A 17,967-nucleotide genomic window follows, 5' to 3' on the forward strand; every position below is an offset into this window, starting at 1 on the left:
TTGTATTCGAATATATTTCATGTAAAAAATTGTCTTATTTCGATAATTTCAACCAATCACTGACGTCCATTCAGCCGATATACATTAAGTGCCGACTACATAAACAAACGATTCTTCGTTTTATTTGCTTTTTTCATTTTAAATTTGCTTTAACCCTAACCCTAACCCTAACTCTAGGGTTAGGGTTAGGGTTAGGGTTAGGGTTAATTGTTTCAGAATCGTTTGTTTATGTAGTCGGCACTTAATGTATATCGGCTGAATGGACGTCAGTGATTGGTTGAAATTACAGAAATACGACAACTTTAACATGGAATAATTTATGGATTTCTTTTTTTTTTTAAGAAGACTAAGAGAAAAAGATGTTTTATATGACACATTCTACCAGTGTTCCAAGTTCCAAAGTGTTTCGTTAATGAAAAATGTGGCCCCCGTTTTAAAAAAGATCCCCAGTGGAATTTAGAGGATCATATATTCCTTCCTATCAAGCAGAGATTCCTGGAATTATTTTGGCGCGGAACCGATTTTACAATTTACAAACAATTACGGAACGGACAATCCTCGCCCTCTTAATTTTAATCAGATATTAATAAAACAATTGTTTTAGAGAGAGAATTTATTCATATAAAAGCATTGACTCAAAAAAAAGCGTAGTGTAGTCTAATCGAAACACTGTGTGATATGTAAAGTAAAACTAATTCAAAATATCGAAGAATAAGATAACTCCATATAAACAACATTCAAGCTTAGACTACTCTGATAATGGTTAACTTTCCAGTAAATTTTTTCGATTTACTTTCGACTTATTTTAAGGAGCGGGTTATCTAGAGAACGAATAATTTTGAAGTTTCGATCGTCAAATTAGTTCAAAACAAATCAAAATCCATTGAAAAAACAAATTCACCTTCAAAGTGAGACAGGTGTAATACAAATTCTCCCTCGTTATTTTGAAAATGATGAATAGCATTTGGCTTTTTAAAAAATCCAAATTTTAAAATTAAATTTTACTAAATGGTATTTTATTTCGCAGAACCCCAGATCCCCCCCCCCCCCCCCAGAACATTGGGATCCCTCGGAAGCCAGTTTGAAATATATTGCTATAAAGCATTCTATATGTGCATGGAATTTTATAGAAGAAAATAATGCTATCAGCGTCATAGATATACAAAAGAGTCGGAAAGTAGAATATATTATGTTCGGCAAGCTGATTGAATAGTTAGGATGTTGATCAAAAATGCTTAGTTGACATTTCTTCACGTTCTGAGTTCAAATTCCGCCGACATCAATTTGGCATTTCATCCTTTACGCAGCCGATAAAATAAGTACTAGTCGAGTACTGAGATCGACATAAACGAATTAGAAAGAAAATTATGTTGCTGTAATGAAGAGACATTCCTTCTATCTCTCCCTTATCTAAGAGTCTTGCCTGAGACATTAGATTCACGGCAAAGTAATTATTCAACTTAATGAACTCTTCCTATAAAAAAAATTAACTATTCTGTTCATTGGTTAATTTTTTTAATAAATGTTATTATTGTGCGTTGTTATCGATAATTCAATCTAATATCTCTACAATGAAACAAGGAATGAAGTAAATACATGTTATCTCCCTTTATCAGAACATGGCTGAAGACGAATTAAGTGTTTTAGCTGAAATATTCTGTCTGCCAGGAGAACTGACTCAGTGGTGTACGGTCTTGTTATCTTTGTGGTTTTTAATTTTTAAAAACTAATCGTTTCAGATAATTTTCATGATAATTAATGTCTGCATTAGGCTTTCGTTATTTTTTTGTTGTTTATATATTTATATTTTTCATAAATGTCCTCTCTCCGGTGTCAATTACCATTTCCTTGTAAATGTGTTTAAATAATTTCATTTATACATAAAATAAGGATTCCGATGAGATTTTGAAAAAGCTTTCGCTATTTCTTGAAGAAAGGAAAGGATTTCCATATGAGATAAAAGGGATTTACATATCACATCAATAACATTGAAACATGTAAACAAAAGAAAATCTAACTTTTACCTCCTGTTCCAGAGTTTGGTTAAGAACTTCGCTTCGTAGTCCCCTGATTTCGAGTTCGCACCTAGGACAAGCGTCTTTTATCAAGGTCTCGGGTTACTCAATACATTTTGAGTAGAATTTGGTGGAAATAGAAACTACGTGGAAACCTGTCGTATTATTATATGTAATGCAATATAACTTTCGCCGATATTTATGAGTAATGGTTGGTGGAAAAAAACCCCGAAGAACCGGTGCCTTGGAAAAGAAGTCTGTTGTGTCGGACCAAATTTATCGAAGTAAAGCAGTTGTCGCATGCAATCCTTTACGTCTAGAAGAACCCTTTTTCGACTGACCACTGATATCGAACTGGTGACCAGCTTGTGGATTTTACCTAATTTTCGTCATAATTTTTAGGAAAATGGACATCTTTTAATGAAATTTTATATAAATACCGGCCATATATCTTAAAAACGGATAGATTACGATTATAAAGAAATTAGTGGGAGGAACTTTTCCCGTGGGGTGGGGAGAGGACTTTCGGAAAATTCACATTATCCGATTTTTCCCTCATAGCTTTTAGGAAAATGGATATCTTTTAATGACATTTCATATAAATACCTTTCAAACGGCATAGATTACGATTATAAAGAAATTTGTGAAGAATTTTTGTTCCTAGGGGGTGGGGAGAGGACTTTTGAAGAGAAAGAAATTCATAAATTATTTGGGGCTAATGCAATTTCGCACCTCTCCTTGAAAAATGTATTTTGTTGAAAAACTTTTTCTGGATTCTTACTTTTAAGACGTCGGAGATTACGAATATGCAAAAAAAAAAAAATTTAACCCCACCCACCCCTTAAATTTTTGAACTTTTTCGAAAATTTTTTCCTATTATGTTTTAGATGACGGAGATTCCGAATATGCAAGAAACCACGTTTTCAAAATTTTTAATTCAATAAGCATATAGATATGTGTATAAAGAGATAGATATGAATGTATTCCTGGAGCTAGAAACAATAGTAACACCGTCTTCTATAGGACTGCCACATTTAGTTGACAAATATATTTTATGAATAAACGGACAGGGATAAATAGATAGACAGATAAATAAATGGATGAAAAAGTTCAAAATTAAAATTTTTTGTGTATTTGTAATCTCCGACTTCTAAAACGTAGGAATCCGAAAAACTTTTTTCAAAAAACTGCATTTTTCAAGGAGAGGTGCGAAACTGCATTAGTCCCAAATATTTTTTTTTTGCTTCATTGTAATGGAAAAAAAGGGCAAAAGTAAAGTGGTCAGGGTTTTTATTACACCGAAAACGGGTGGTGTACGTATTCTATACCTCCGCTGGAGGTATATTTTTCGTTTGAGTTATAGAAAAACGTTTTACAAAAGATAGCATGTATAATGGTGAGAGAAACAAAGGCACTGTCATGCTATTAGCTGTCAGAAGTGAAAGTGCTCACTGCTAGTGAAGTATCTGTCTGTCTGCCTGCATGCCTGTTGCTGGCCTGTCGATTCTTTGGCTACTGACAGCTAATACCATGACTGGCCGGAGCGAGCTATATGTCTGTCTGTCTGTCTCTCTCTCTCTCTATCTATCTATTACTCGAAAGTTATTGGAACAAATTTGACACCTATATCCATGCGTTTGAAAACACAACACAGAGTATAAGGGTACTCGCGTCCGCGCTAGCTAGTCGTGAGTGGTCGATCCTATAAACTTCATTTGTTTTCTATTTTGATAAATTCTCTCTGTTGAAAATTATATTTTTATATTTTAAATAATTTGCAATTTCAGGAAATATGTTTTTATATTAAATTTGTGTTTTCTAATAAGGTGGACGAGTGATTGATAGATAGATAGATAGATAGTAGATAGATATCAGTAAGTAAGTAAGCCAATAGCTCGCTCCGGCCAGTCATGGTATTAGCTGTCAGTAGCCAAAGAATCGACAGGCCAGCAACAGGCATGCAGGCAGACAGACAGACAGATACTTCACTAGCAGTGAGCACTTTCACTTCTGACAGCTAAGAGCATGACAGTGCCGAAACAAATTCATAAATACGGTGTTGAATATGGTTTCATTATGGAAAAAAGTTAATAACGATTTAGCGGAAAGACTTCCGCCGTCCCCACCACATTTTCTCCCAAATTTGTTTATTTAAAAAAAACTTTTTTTGACAAAAATGCCCGTTTTCGGATACGGAGGTTCCGGAAAATTGCCAAAAATCAACATTGTGAAATTTTTTTGCCCCCTTTCCCCCCCAACTTCTTCAATTTTGACTTTTTTTCCCCAACACTGAGCCTAACACCCTAACTCTACCCCTAAAACCGTAACCGTAAGTACAGAAATGTATTGAAATTTTTGTCCAAATCATAAAGTCCGTATTTTTCCGCATATTTAGAAAAAAAAAAAAAAAATTCTTTAAAAAACATTTTACAAAAATTTTTGGAAAATTTTTCAGAATCATAATCTCCGTATTTTTCTGCATATTTTGAACAAAAAAAAATTTCTGAAAAAAGTGTAAAATGAAGGAAATGGGGGTGAAGGTGGAGTGTTAATTTAGAAATTTCAATCTTTGCCATTTTTTTTTTTTGCAAATTCGTATTCCCCGTAGCCGAAAAGGGGTGGGGTTGTGTCGAAAAAAAAAAAAAAGAAGGCAAGACTTCCGCCCGTCGCCCCCCACAAACCGCCCTTAAAAAAAAATTTCCCCCCCCCCCCCTTCTCGGCTACGGGGAATATGAATCTGCAAAAAAATTGGCAAAAATCGACATTTCTAAATTACCTCCACCCTACCCCCATTTCCTTCATTTTTCACTTTTTTCAGAATTTTTTTTTTTCAAAATATGCAGAGAGTGTAATGGGGGCTTTTACATGCCAGTGGCACAGGTGCCATTTGTGTGACACCAGTATCTTCCATGACTGCAATTTTATCAGGTCATTAAGAATGAAATGTCCAATTTTCTTATGCACCAAGTTTGACTCAAATGTTTCATCCTGACAATTCTTTGTTTTACAACATTGAAGAGTTATATCATCACTTTTCAAAATGCAATTCATGGTGTCTGATTATATTGTGAGTTTTCTCTTGTAAATTAATTTTTGTGAACCCATGGATAGATAAAAAAAATTGTATTGTTTAGGAATATGAGTTCTGTTGTGGAATCAATGCATCCCAGACAGCTCAAAATATCAATGAGGTATTTGGTGAAGATGTGGCGAATGAGCATACTATATGTTGATGGTTTGAGAAGTTCTGGTCTAGTGACTTTATTCTTGAGAATCAGCCCCATGGTAGACCTGAGTCCAGGGTGGATAATGATGAGCTGGAAACTAGTGGAAGTGGATACATCTCAAACTACGTGTGATTTAGCTGCAAGGTTTGATGTTTCAATTCCAACTGTACTGGACCATCTGAAACAAATCGGCAAGGTAAACAAACTGGACAAGTGGGTACCACATGAACTGAATGAACATCAAATGACACATTGTCTTAAAATTTGCTGTTCTTTGCTGTCACAGCATAAAAGCGAACCATTTTTGCATCTATTGTTATGTGTGATGAAAAATGGATTCTTTTCGACAATAGTAAGCATTCTGCACAGTGGTTGGATAGAGATAAAGTGCCCAAACACAAAAGAATATTCACCAAGAAAAGCTAATGGTGTTTGTTTGATGGTCCAGCACTGATGTCATCCACTACAGCTTCATGTGACCTGATAAGTCAATTACAGCGTATACATCAACCAATTGGATGACATGATGAGTGAATTTGTAATTAAACAACTGAGATCGGTCAACAGAGACAAGCCAGTTCTCTTGCAAGACAATGTCTGACTACATGTTGCACAAAGAACGCTACTCAAGTTACAGGAACTGAACTTGGAAGTACTCTGTCATCTGCCATATTCATCAGACCTTGAACCAACTGACTATCATGTTTTGCAGGTATTAGATAACTTTTTGCAAGGAATAAACTTCAAATCTGAAGATGTAGAAACAGCCTTTTGTGATTTCATCGCCTCTTGCTCTCCAGAATTTTTCACTGCCAGCATAAATAAGCTACCGATAAAATGGCAAAATTGTGTTGATAATTTAGGTGCATACTTTGATTAGATGCATTGCTTTTTGTTGAAATAAAGTAAAATAAACTTTCAGTTCAAAATCGGACATTTCATTCTTGATGACCTGATATTTGACAGCACTCATTTGCCATTGCCTCCATGAAGCCCAACACACTTCAAAGGTGCTTTTCACATGCCACTGGTATGGGTTTCCTGTTACATGACACCAGCATTGGCTATGACCACGATTTCACTTAGCCTGACAGGTCTTCTCAAGCACAGCATATTTCTAAAAGTCTCAGTCACTAATCATTGCCTTTGTGAGGCCCAAAGATCGTACTTTACCTTCTTGTCCCATGTCTTTTTGGGTCTACCTCTACCTTGGGGTCCCTCCACAGTTAGAGATAGGCACTTCTTTACACAGCTGTCCTCGTCTATACGCATCCCATGACCATACTAGCGCAATTGTCTCACTTGCAACCACATCTGATGCCTCTTATGCCCAACTTTTCTCCCAAGATGCTTACACTCTGTCATACATGCACACTAACTTTGCACATCCAGCAAAGTATACTGACTCCATTTCTTTCAAGCCTACACATGTCCTTGGCTGTTACAGCCCATGTTTCACTGTCGTGTAGCATAGCTGTTTGCACACAAGCATCATACAATCTACCTTTCACTCTGAGGGGGAGGCCCTTTGTTACCAGTAGAGATAGGAGCTTTCTGAACTTTGCCCAGCCTATTCTTATTCTGACAGCTATGCTCTCAGAGCACCCACCTCCACTACTGACTTGGTTACCTAGATAGCAGAAGCTATCTACTACTTCTAGCTTACCCACCTGGCAGTTGATAGAGTCTATTTTCTGTACATTTTTGGTGTTTATTGTACCTGTGCATCTTCCACACACAAAAGCTATTTTCCCTGTTAACCTTCCTCTGATATTGCTGCACATCTTATGTGTCCTCAGCTTACACTAAGTATATCTTATGGAGTTTCTACCTACGCCTTTTCTACAGATTGAGCAGGGCCATCTCCCTGAAGGGATTTGTGATTTGTCTGACTTCCTACTTACTAAGGCTTTGTACCCTGAATTCTTCGCTGTACTCATTGCTGACCCTCACCTTACTGATAGCATCCCTGTACATAGCTTGTACAGCACTCATCTATCCCTAGTTTCTTCATTGACCACCAGATAAGGGATTGGAAGATCCTGTCAAAAGCTTTCTCCAAGTCAACAAAAGCCAAGTACAGAGGTTTATCTTTGGCTATGTATGTCTTCTGCAGCTGTCTTACCAGAAATATAGCATTAGAGGTGTTTCTCCCTGGCACAAAACCAAACTGTATCTCATCTAGAATAACTCTAACTCTCCCTAATTAGTTGGGCTATGACCCTCTTCATAACTTTCATCACCTGATCCAATAATTTGATACCTCTGTAATTATTTCTATCTAAGGTATCACCTTCACCTTTGTAGCAGTTGATTATGGTCCTGCTACACCAGTCATTGGGTATGACTCCTTTATGTATCACCTGATTTACAATAAAAGTGACTAGACCATAACCCACACCGCCAAATATTTTAAGCATCTCAGCAGTGATTCCTGATGGGCCGGGGGCTTTTCCTATCTTCATATCCTTAATTGCTTTATCTACCAAGGTACTATCAATTTGGGTAGCTGGTCTCTCAGTTGGGTCAACATTTGGCAGACTCTCCTCCTCCCATTGGTTGGCCCAGGGCTACAGTAGAAGACGCCTAAGGTGCTGTTCAGCAGGACTGAACCTAAGACCACATGGATGGGTTAAGTATCATTGTGTGGCACCTTGGGTAAGTGTCTTCTACTTGAGCTTATTTAAAGTAAATGTAAATCATGTTAAAAATATTTTAAATAGTGGATATTATTTCTTCTCTGATATATAAAATAGAGATGTGTGTGTATTCGCTTTTCAGGTGAAATCGACTTCACCAAATGCTTCCATACTTGTGATGCATGAATAATTTGACCTCGGATAAATGTTAGGCTCTTCATTTGATTTTTTTATTAAAAATAAATAATATTACTTTATATTTATGATTCACTTCTTTAAAAAGGTTCCTCAATGTCAACTTCCGGTATTGACGTAACAACGGCACAAAGCTTCACTCTCTATTTGGACGTTTTTGTACCAAATGCTTATATACTTGTGATGAAATGTCAACTTCTGGTATTGACGTAGCGTGCATGTAGTATTTACTCTCTCTCTCTCTCTTATACACACGCACGCACGCACACACACACACTCACACACAAAGATCTATGCATATTTATGCATGTACATATACATGACCTCTCTCTCTCTCTCACTCTCTCTCTCTCTCTCTCACTCTCTCTCTGTCACACACACACACGTCCATTTCATCTGATGTGTGATACTCTGTGTGTGTGCGTGTGTGGGGGGTTCCACAATCGCCATTTATTTCAATTACTCTTGTGAGGATATTGACGTAAATCATTTTTTTCATTTAATCCCCACTTTAATTTTCGTAAAAGTTTCCAAGTACCAATGAGGCTTTTTGGCGCATCTTCAATTTTCCCATTCATGAGAGGCGCCCAGCCATCATTCATCTGAGAGTCCATCTACAGAATGTCCTCAAATTGCTATACAGCATATTTTGCTTTTTTTCATCCAGTATATAAGCAACAATTTCTTTCCCGAGCAACGCCGGGTGCCTCTGCTAGTGATAATATAAAAATTAAAGTTTTGAAATTTTTATTTCTTTTATTTCACCATGATCGTCCACACACTCTCTTACTATTTCTATTTCTGACTTTTCCAATTGATTCAGCAAAAGAAACCATTAGGATAAGTACAAGGCTTTACAAACAAATAATAAGCACTGGGGACAATAAATTCAACTAAAATTCTTCAAGATAGTGCCCCAGCATTGTTGCACTCTAATGACTGAAACAAGTAAAAGACAAAAGATATAGTCTTCGGTTTGACCATTGCCTTGTGAGTGAAATTTAGTTGACCGAAACTATATGGAAGCCTCTCACATAATAGCATTACACACATTATGGATATATATATATATATATATGTGTGTGTGTGTATATTCATTTGTACATTTTCACTTGACACTATCTGAACAATACAGTGATCTCAATGTTTACATTCCCTACATGAAATACATTTTGTAGCTCAGCACTTTTGAAGATCAGTGGAAGAAAAATTCTCTTAAATGAAAAATGTGAGGTTTGGCAACATACTACCTCAATAGATTTCTGTTCTGCCCATGCTGAGAAAAAAAAGAAAAAAAAGAGCTGGCCAGCTGAAGAGCTGCTCAGGCTCCAACTGTCTGTTTTGGCATAGTTTCTATGGCTGGATGCCCTTCTTAACACCAGCCACTTTGCAGTGTACTGGGTGCTTTTGTGCAGCACCAGCATAGGTGCATTTATGTGGCACTGGTACAGGTGCTTTTTATGTGGCATCAGCACCTTCAAGCTCACAAGATTAGAAATGCTCAGCTGGAGAGAGATGCAAGGACAACCACACTGTATGCAAGGGAAATGAATATCTAAATATAAAAGGGTATGATATTTCATGGTGACCATACATCTATGTCATGAGCAAAGCTTCAATCTAAAGCATTAATACTCCCTTTCAGAGTCAGAAATTATTTTCATCAATCACTGATTACTGGACTCTATCTAAACTATGTTAGAACCACATTAGAGTACAGCTTTCACATCTGTTGCCATACACAAATATTCTAGATAAACAAATAAATAAACAAACAAACAAAGAAGCCATTTAGCTGATTGATAAATATCTTTTCACCAACATGCTACAACCACTAATCTGCAGATATGTTGTGTCTGTTTTACACCTCTTCTATACTGTTATAACTGCTTGCTCCTTGGAAGTAGTCAGTTGTGTACCACTTCCATCAAAATTCTCTTGGTTGTGTCAGCCTCTCATTTCAGTCTCCTTACTGCATCTTTGGATAGTAGATTTAATCTGTCGCCCACTTAAGCAGTACATGGTCCTTTAGCAGAGTTCACTTTGTTGGAAGCATTCAGACTTCTACGCTAGTGGCTCTGACTGCCATCCACAGTGAATCATATTGCCAACTTCTTGAACAGAACCAGGGCCTTTGTTCATGATCAGGAAAGCACTGACAGCCTTTGGTGGGAACATGCTATCTGTAGCAAAGAGAAAAAAGTAAGATGGCTGGGTTTACCTGGGATATCATGAACAACAGTGGGTCAATGAAGGCCATTACTATACGGCTCAGTGTAACAGAGTCTGTTATCAGATATAGAGTACAAAGATATCAAGTACAAATCCTGCATGACAGGAAAAGAGAGCAGTTTATGTCCAGTTTCTTGGGAGAACTGTATGATCAATTGACCCTCTCTCCAACATTATGTTGGGCACAGTATGTGTGACAGTAACCTGATGCTGGCATACACTTGCTTTTCTGATTGCATCAGGGCCACATCATTGAGGGTGAAGGCAGTTTGTTTGGATGGTTTGTTTCTTTGATGTATCTATTTGAGCATGTATGCTGTTTTTCTCAGAGCATGTTTTTCTTTCCATTTTGTTTTGTTCCCCAAAATACCTAACACTCTTTGTGTATTATCATCATCATTGTTTTATGCCTGCTTTATGTGCTGGCATGGCAGTGGCTTCTACTTAGACTTACAACTCCCTTCAATGGGTTGAGAGACCACATCTTGCTTATATGTTCTGGTTTGGTATGGATTCTATAGCTAGATGCTCTTCCTAATACCAATTACTTTACAGAGTGTACTTGGTGCATTTTATCATGGCACCTGCACTCGAAAGGCTGACATATCCCAATGAGACAAGACTAATGAGTCTTCTCATTCCTGCATTGTCTCCTTTGATCTCATCTCAAACACTTTACCAAGTAGACTGGGCTGAGTACATTTTATTGTGACACTAGTGTGGTTGCAATGTACTTTGCAAGATAAAAGAGACCTCATACTTTATATGAATTTTTTCCATTGTACAGAGCAACAAGATCTTAAAGAAGAGAAGATAGAAGTGAAAGCAATTGCAGAAGATGGTTAAAGTGCAAAGGAGAATGAAGTGAAAGTATGAAAAGGGAAACCAAGTGATTGGAGTGATATTGTAGCAGATGAACGAGAAATGGGAAAGACAGTGCTAGAAGGAGTAATGGAAGAGACAGTTATGATAGAAGGACAATAATGTTAGCTACAGGTTTACTTGTAAGAAAGGAAACAAGTGATGGATAGTTGTGGATACAGTATGATAGTTGTCAATAATAAGTAACTTGAGAGAGTAGTAACCAGCTGTCAAGTTGACAGCGTTGCTGCTGCTGATGGTGATAATAATAATAATAGTTTCAAATTTTGGCACACTACCAGCAGTTTTTGAGGGCGAGAAGTTGATTACATCAACCCCAGTACTTGACTGGTAGTTGTTTTATTAACCCTAAAAGGCAAAGTTAACCTTAACAGAATTTGAACTCAGAATGTTAAGACGGATGAAATGTTGCTAAGCATTTTGTCACCACAAGTCATTTCATCTGATACTCTACTTATACTTTTATCTACCATATAAATAATACTTTCTATTATAGGCTGAAGTCCAGCAGTTTTGAGAAGGGTTAATTAGGGAAAGCTCACCTCAGTAGGAACTGAAATCAGAAACTAAATACTGCAAAGCATGTTGTCTGGTGCTCTATTAATCCTACCAGTCCATCTCAAATAATAAGGATGGTAATAATTATTGATCCATTGAAGGAACCTCTACATAGTTACTTGCTTGTTCGAAATAGCAGCTGATTTTTTCAAAGTGCACCATACTATTTTAAAAGAATATACTGGATAAAGTAGTTTGGTGTAGACAATTCCTGAAAAGGCTAGGCCTGCTTGATGAGGGCTGACAAGGGCCAAACAGCAGCAAAAACAATAATAATAATAGTGATAATTCCTAACATAATCACAAGGTTGCACATTTTATGGGATAGAACAGTTGATTTTATTGGATCCTTAGTACTTTTTGATCCGTATTTATTTTCTCAACACTGGAGACAATATAGAAGCTAGTGAAAGCCACAGATTTTAGGGGATGGTACAGTTGATTTTACCAGATCCCTAATATTTCTCAATTAATACTTATTTTTGCAATATTGAAGCTCATGGGATTTGAACTTAAGCTGTCCTAATAAAACTAATGATAGTTTCTAACATTGGCACAAGGCTTCAAATTTTGTTGCTAGTAGCTGATATGCTTTCAGTACTAGATTGGTTGAATAATACATGATTAATTTATCCAGCTCCAAAAGATTCAAAGCTAATTTGACCCAGTAGGATTTGAACTCCTAAATATCACAGATATTTGCCATTTAAAATAATTCTTGAGTGATTGAAGTGCTGGAATTGAGAAATTCCAACTAGCGCGTTATGCTGATTTGGTTTTGGATAAATGTTATGTGTGGGTATGAGGCTTGCTTCCCAACATATGGGCTTGTATTCAGTCCCACTGTGCAGTACTTTGGGTTAATATCTTCTACTATTGCCTCAGGTTGACCAAAGCCTTGTGAATATATTTGGTTGATGGAAACTTAAAGAAGCCCATCTTATATGTGTGTGTATATTTGTGTGTACCCTTGTCTTGATATCACATGATGGTTGTAAATAAGCATCATCATCAAACAATTGACAGGAAAGATATATAATATAATAATGTGTGTGTGTGTGTGGTAGATACTATTGTCATGCATCTGGCATCCATGCCAGCGGCATGTTAAAGCACCCATTATACTTTCAGAGTGGTTGGCATTAGGGAGGGTATCCAGCCCTAGAAACCATGCCAATTCAGAATGGTGTCTGGTACCGCCCCTCAGCTTACCATCCCTGGTCAAACCATCCAACCCATGCCAGCATGGACAAAAGATGTTAAATGATGATGATGACAACAATATGTGAAGGCATATGGCTCAATGGTTAGTGTTGGGCTCACAATCTTGAGGTAGTGAGTTCAATTCCCAGACCAGGCTGTGTGTTGTGTTCTTGAGCAGGACACTTTACTTCATGTTGCTCCAGTTCACTTGGCTGTAGAAATGAGTTGTGACATCACCGGTGTCGAGCTGTATCGGCCTTTGCCTTTCCCTTGGATAACATTGGTGGCATGGAGAGGGGAGACTGATATTCATGGGCTGCTGCTGGCCTTACATAAAAACAACCTTGCTTAGACATGTACCTTGGAGGGGAACTTTCTAGGTGCAATCCCATGGTCATTCATGACTGAAGGGGGTCTTTACCCTTTATATAAATATATAAAATATTCATGATAATGTACAAGTATGCATACAATCATAATTTGGTGAAGGTTCTAGAGTTTTGTACCATGCAGATAGAGAATTATGAAATTTGTGTGTATAGACATATATATAGCTGTAAGCATGCATGTATTTATGTATGTATGTAAATACATATGTACATCATCATCATCATCATCATCATCATCGTTTAACGTCCGCTTTCCATGCTAGCATGGGTTGGACGATTTGACTGAGGACTGGTGAAACCGGATGGCAACACCAGGCTCCAGTCTGATTTGGCAGAGTTTCTACAGCTGGATGCCCTTCCTAACGCCAACCACTCAGAGAGTGTAGTGGGTGCTTTTACGTGTCACCCGCACGAAAACGGCCACGCTCGAAATGGTGTCTTTTATGTGCCACCCGCACAAGCCAGTCCAATGTTTATTCTTATTCTTAGTCTTTTTTAATTCAAATCCTCTCCAGGATTAATTTTGGCTTTCATCCTTCCAAGGTCAATTAAATAAGTGCCTGTTAGGTACTGGGATCAATTTAATCTACTATATTATTGAAAGTGAAGCTATACTCTAATTTCTGAAACCAGTAAAAGAATATTTATATCAGTAAGATCATATATTTTCTTTATTAGGTGATGGGAAGAAAATATGTGTGAAGGTGATTATATCAGAACGGTGCCCTCATGTAGAGAGCCATGAGGTTACTTTAGTTTTCAGTCTTTCTGAAGACTACCCTTCTGAAAGCTGCCCACAAATCGAAGTATCCAGTTACTCCATAAAATGTGATGATATCCAAGACAAACTACAAACACATGCTCATAATAATGTTGGTAAGTTTAACTTTATTTCTTGCTTGTGGTGTTGAGAAACTGAAAAATAGACAATATAATGACAGATACATGTATTTAATGTGTATTTAATGCCACCACCCCATCATTGTTTTAGCATTTATTTTTCTATACTTGCATGGGTCAGATGGAATTTGTTAGGGCAGATTTTTCTATGACCTGATGGCCTTCCTGTCACCAAGCAAGGTGATATTTTCTTATAATTAGATATGTTTTTCACAGAAGACTGGAAACAATCTCCCTTGTATGACAGTGATGCTAATTTACAATTATCATGAGATGTCTAGACAAGGGTACCTCAGGCAAGCAGTGTCTGCATAATAGTGACACTCATTTATAACTATCATATGATGTCAAGGCAAAGAGATAGTAACACACACACACACACACACACACACACACACACACACATTGTACTTCCAGAATCTCAATTTCATGAAGATGGGCTGGTCTTCTCAAGAACCACATATTGCCAGTCATCCTGGTCCATGAAGTCCAAGGTCCTGTCTGTAATCACTTCATCCCATATCTTCTACAAGTTCCATCCTCATTAACCCATTCATGCCGATTGTCCGTTTAAACTGACACTTAATTTATAAGGGTACAAAACAAATACTTGATACAAATTGTGATTTGTGTATGATCTGTATCAAAGAATGAAATATGTTCTTAATGTGTATGCAGTCTGTATCAAACAGATTTCAGTGAAATTTTTTTTCAGTTGTTATTTAGGTCAAAATAATAGTATCTGTGAATTTTCAGGCAATTTCATTCACTAGAAAAATTTCGGCACGAACGGGTTAAGTGATTGGTTTTATGCAACTGTCCTCATCCATTTGCATCACATGTTCATAGCAGCACTTTTGTCTTTCTTGCACACTTCATCTGATTCTCCTTACACCTCAGTTTTTCTCTCAGCACATTTGTACTTTGTTGTTCATGTACACTTAATGCTGCACTCTCAATGAAACATGCTAGCTTCATTTTTCTTTCCTATCTCCTCTTAAGTCCTCTGCATTCAAGGCTACCATGCAGCATCACAGTTCTGACACAAGTGTCATACAATCTACCTTTCACCCTGAGAGAAAAGACCTTTGTTGTCAGTAGCAGTAGAAACTCCCTGAACTTTTTTGCAACCTGTTCTTGTTCTAGCTATTATACTATACTAGCTACTATAGTAACATGAGCTCTCAACTTTTATTGAACCATCCAAGCATTTAAGGGAATCCGTTATGCTCATAGCATCTACTGCTTCAGTGTATCTGTCACATATGAAGCTTACTTTGTTAGTTTGGGAATACACTACACTCCTTGTGTGTCTAGCTTACATTGGGTACAGCTTATGGAGCTTATACCTGCTCCTTTTCTGTATATAGAGCAGGGCCATTTCCCTGAAGATATCAGGGTCCTGTTTTTACCTACTTTCTAAAACCTTTGTCTTTGCTAAGTTTACCTTAAGACCTCTCAGTACTAGATTTAGCTTCCATCTCTCTCTCTCTCTCTCTCTCTCTCTCTCTCTCTCTTTCTCTCTCTCTCTCTCTCTCTCTCTCTCTCTCTCTCTCTCTCTCTCTCTCATTATGTACAATAGGAGTATTTGGTGGCTTAACTAATACAATATTTCCTTTCCTGCAGGGAGTCCATTAGTGCTTGATTTGATAAATTATGCTAAAGAACTTATACAAGATTTACACTCTTCCAACATATTTGACTGTACCCAACTTGCAACACACAGGGAGAACTCTGTGACAGATACCCAATCATCATCACCATTGCCACCACTACCATCATCATCACACACCAAGAACTTGAAAGTTAAGTCTCCTACATCTCAGAATATTGGCAGTCAAACAGAAATTAAGGATGTTCAAAATTGGACCTTATTGATTCATATTGACCATATGAGAGCTAAAGCAAAATATATTAAATTTATCAAGAAATGGTGCAGAAATTTCCAGTTAAGTGGTCAACTAATATTTTTTAAGAAGATTATATTACTTTTCCTTGTTGGAGAACACAACAATTTAAAGGTAATTTTTTAACATAATATCAGGTCTTCATGTATCAACATCACCAGTAGTTAATTGCTTCTGATGTAATATTTATGATAATGATTTCTGAGATTGGCACAAAGCCATACATCAGTGAAAAGGATATAACACCCCAGTATTTGTTAGCTAATATATTTTATCAGTTTTTACACTCCCCTCATTGAAAGCTGAAAAGCTAATGTCAGTGTGATTTGAACTTTGGATGTAAAGGACTGTAATTAAATGCTGCAGTATTAAGCTACTTTACACTTGATCTTCACTAAATGCTTTTAATCGGTTTTTAATCTTCTTCAGTCATATCTAGTCCAACACAAGACAGTTTGTGTGGATGTTGATTCCAGAGGTGTTGGATGCAAAGAGAAGATGATGACAGTTTTGTATGAAGGGCCATGTCTGAAAGACAGTTTGAATATAACACCAAGGTAAAATGTTTTATTTTACTGTAAATATGATGTGTATATGTTTCAGTTTTGTAAATTCATAGTGGTCCGTAAATAGCACCATTTGAGCGTAATCGTTACCAGCGTCGCCTTCTAGCACTTGTGCTGGTGGCACGTTAGAAAATCATTCGAGCAAGGTCATTACCAGTGCCGCTGGACTGGCTCCCGTGCAGGTGGCACGTAAAAAACACCTTTTTGAGCGAGGCTGTTGCCAGTACTCTCGTGCCGGTTGCACATAAAAGCACCCACTACACTCTCAGAGTGGTTGGCGTTAGGAAGGGCATCCAGCTGTAGAAACTCTGCCAAATCAGCGGGAGAGTCCATGATATATATATATATATGATATGCCTCTTTGGTTTCTGTCAACCAAATCCACTCACAAGGTTTTGGGGCTTTGGTTATCCTGGAGCTATAGTAGAAGACACTTCCCCTAGGTACCATGTAGTGTGAACCATGTGGTTGAAAAACCAACTTATTACTACACAGCCATGTCTGAACATTCCATCATAATTTTATGTGCAAACTTTCTTTACACCAAATACTGGCTTAATAAACCAATTAATAAAAATACTCGTTTATAAATCCCAAATATTGCAAACTAATGAAATACTTATTTGAGAACGCCTGCACTGCTTATAATAAGTCATTTACTCTAGAAAATTATTAAATTGATTATTTCTGTGTGTTCACTTTTTTCTTTTAATGTTAAAGTCATAAATGACAAATTTGGTATATAGAAAAGTTTACCTTTAAAAATGCATTTATTTTGTTATTTCAGTGGCTTGCAAATACAAGAATGTTCTAGCTTGGATGAAGTTAAGGATATTTTCACAAATGCCAGTTCACAACATCTATTTGTAAATTATGTTTCTAAATTAAAGAGTATACATCATTGAACATGTAAGTTTTGAATTTTTTTGTGTTAGTGTACATGCTGGGTGAAAAGTAAAAAAAGAAAAAAAGTTGTATAAGCTGAAGGGGAAGGGATATATAGGAAAGTGGTTATACACCATTAGGTGTACACCTGCTTTCCTATATTAAATTCAGAATAAACGGAACGCAGAACTCCGAACTATCAACGCAATATTTATTTATGTAGGAAAATAGGCAGCCTTAAATTGTCTGGTTGCTGAGACGCCTTCTGTGAGAGAGCATGGTTGCTGAGACGTTGGAATGTTGATGTGAGCTGTCCCCAGAGTTGAATGATGGAGACAGGCTGCTTGTACGTCTGAGCTCATGGCCGGC

The 17,967-nt window shown here is 37.1% G+C and overlaps 2 protein-coding genes across 15 annotated transcripts in view; one reads left to right on the forward strand and one right to left on the reverse strand.

Annotated features, from left to right (window-relative positions):
- LOC106867842 (YTH domain-containing protein 1) overlaps nt 1-3,465 on the reverse strand; it is a 75,897-nt gene extending 72,432 nt beyond the window's left edge. For 5 of the 13 annotated variants that reach the window (XM_089358584.1, XM_052971157.2, XM_089358580.1 and 2 more), the window contains exon 1: nt 2,025-2,301. The gene's annotated coding sequence lies outside the window, so the exon portion shown is untranslated. Of the gene's footprint in view, nt 1-2,024 lie in introns of all 13 variants that reach the window. The other 8 variants (XM_052971155.2, XM_089358576.1, XM_089358585.1 and 5 more) reach the window with 7 other exon arrangements.
- On the forward strand, nt 1,534-17,619 carry LOC106881980 (RWD domain-containing protein 3). 2 transcript variants are annotated; one of them, XM_014932514.3, is made up of 5 exons: nt 1,534-1,686; nt 14,019-14,216; nt 15,867-16,261; nt 16,577-16,704; nt 17,501-17,619. In XM_014932514.3, exons 1-5 carry the CDS (start codon nt 1,620-1,622, stop codon nt 17,616-17,618), a joined length of 906 nt encoding a protein of 301 aa, XP_014788000.1. In that variant the 5' UTR covers nt 1,534-1,619; the 3' UTR covers nt 17,619. The 2 variants fall into 2 exon arrangements, with proteins under 2 accessions (XP_014788000.1, XP_052827120.1); XM_052971160.2 differs by lacking the exon at nt 1,534-1,686 and adding an exon at nt 3,568-3,703.
- Nucleotides 17,620-17,967: the final 348 nt, after the last annotated feature.

This window comes from Octopus bimaculoides, chromosome 10 (assembly GCF_046866305.1).
Source record: "Octopus bimaculoides isolate indiv1 chromosome 10, ASM4686630v1, whole genome shotgun sequence".
NCBI classification, from domain to species: Eukaryota; Metazoa; Mollusca; class Cephalopoda; order Octopoda; family Octopodidae; genus Octopus; species Octopus bimaculoides.

What these genes read in the sequence shown, in the direction of transcription:
- LOC106881980 (XM_052971160.2), top strand. Translation starts at nt 3,568, where the DNA reads ATGTCTGTCTGTCTGTCTCTCTCTCTCTCTATCTATCTATTACTCGAA. An exon ending in ACATGCTCATAATAATGTTG is followed by an intron (nt 14,217 to 15,866) that starts GTAAGTTTAACT and finishes CCTTTCCTGCAG; the next exon opens with GGAGTCCATTAGTGCTTGAT. An exon ending in GAGAACACAACAATTTAAAG is followed by an intron (nt 16,262 to 16,576) that starts GTAATTTTTTAA and finishes AATCTTCTTCAG; the next exon opens with TCATATCTAGTCCAACACAA.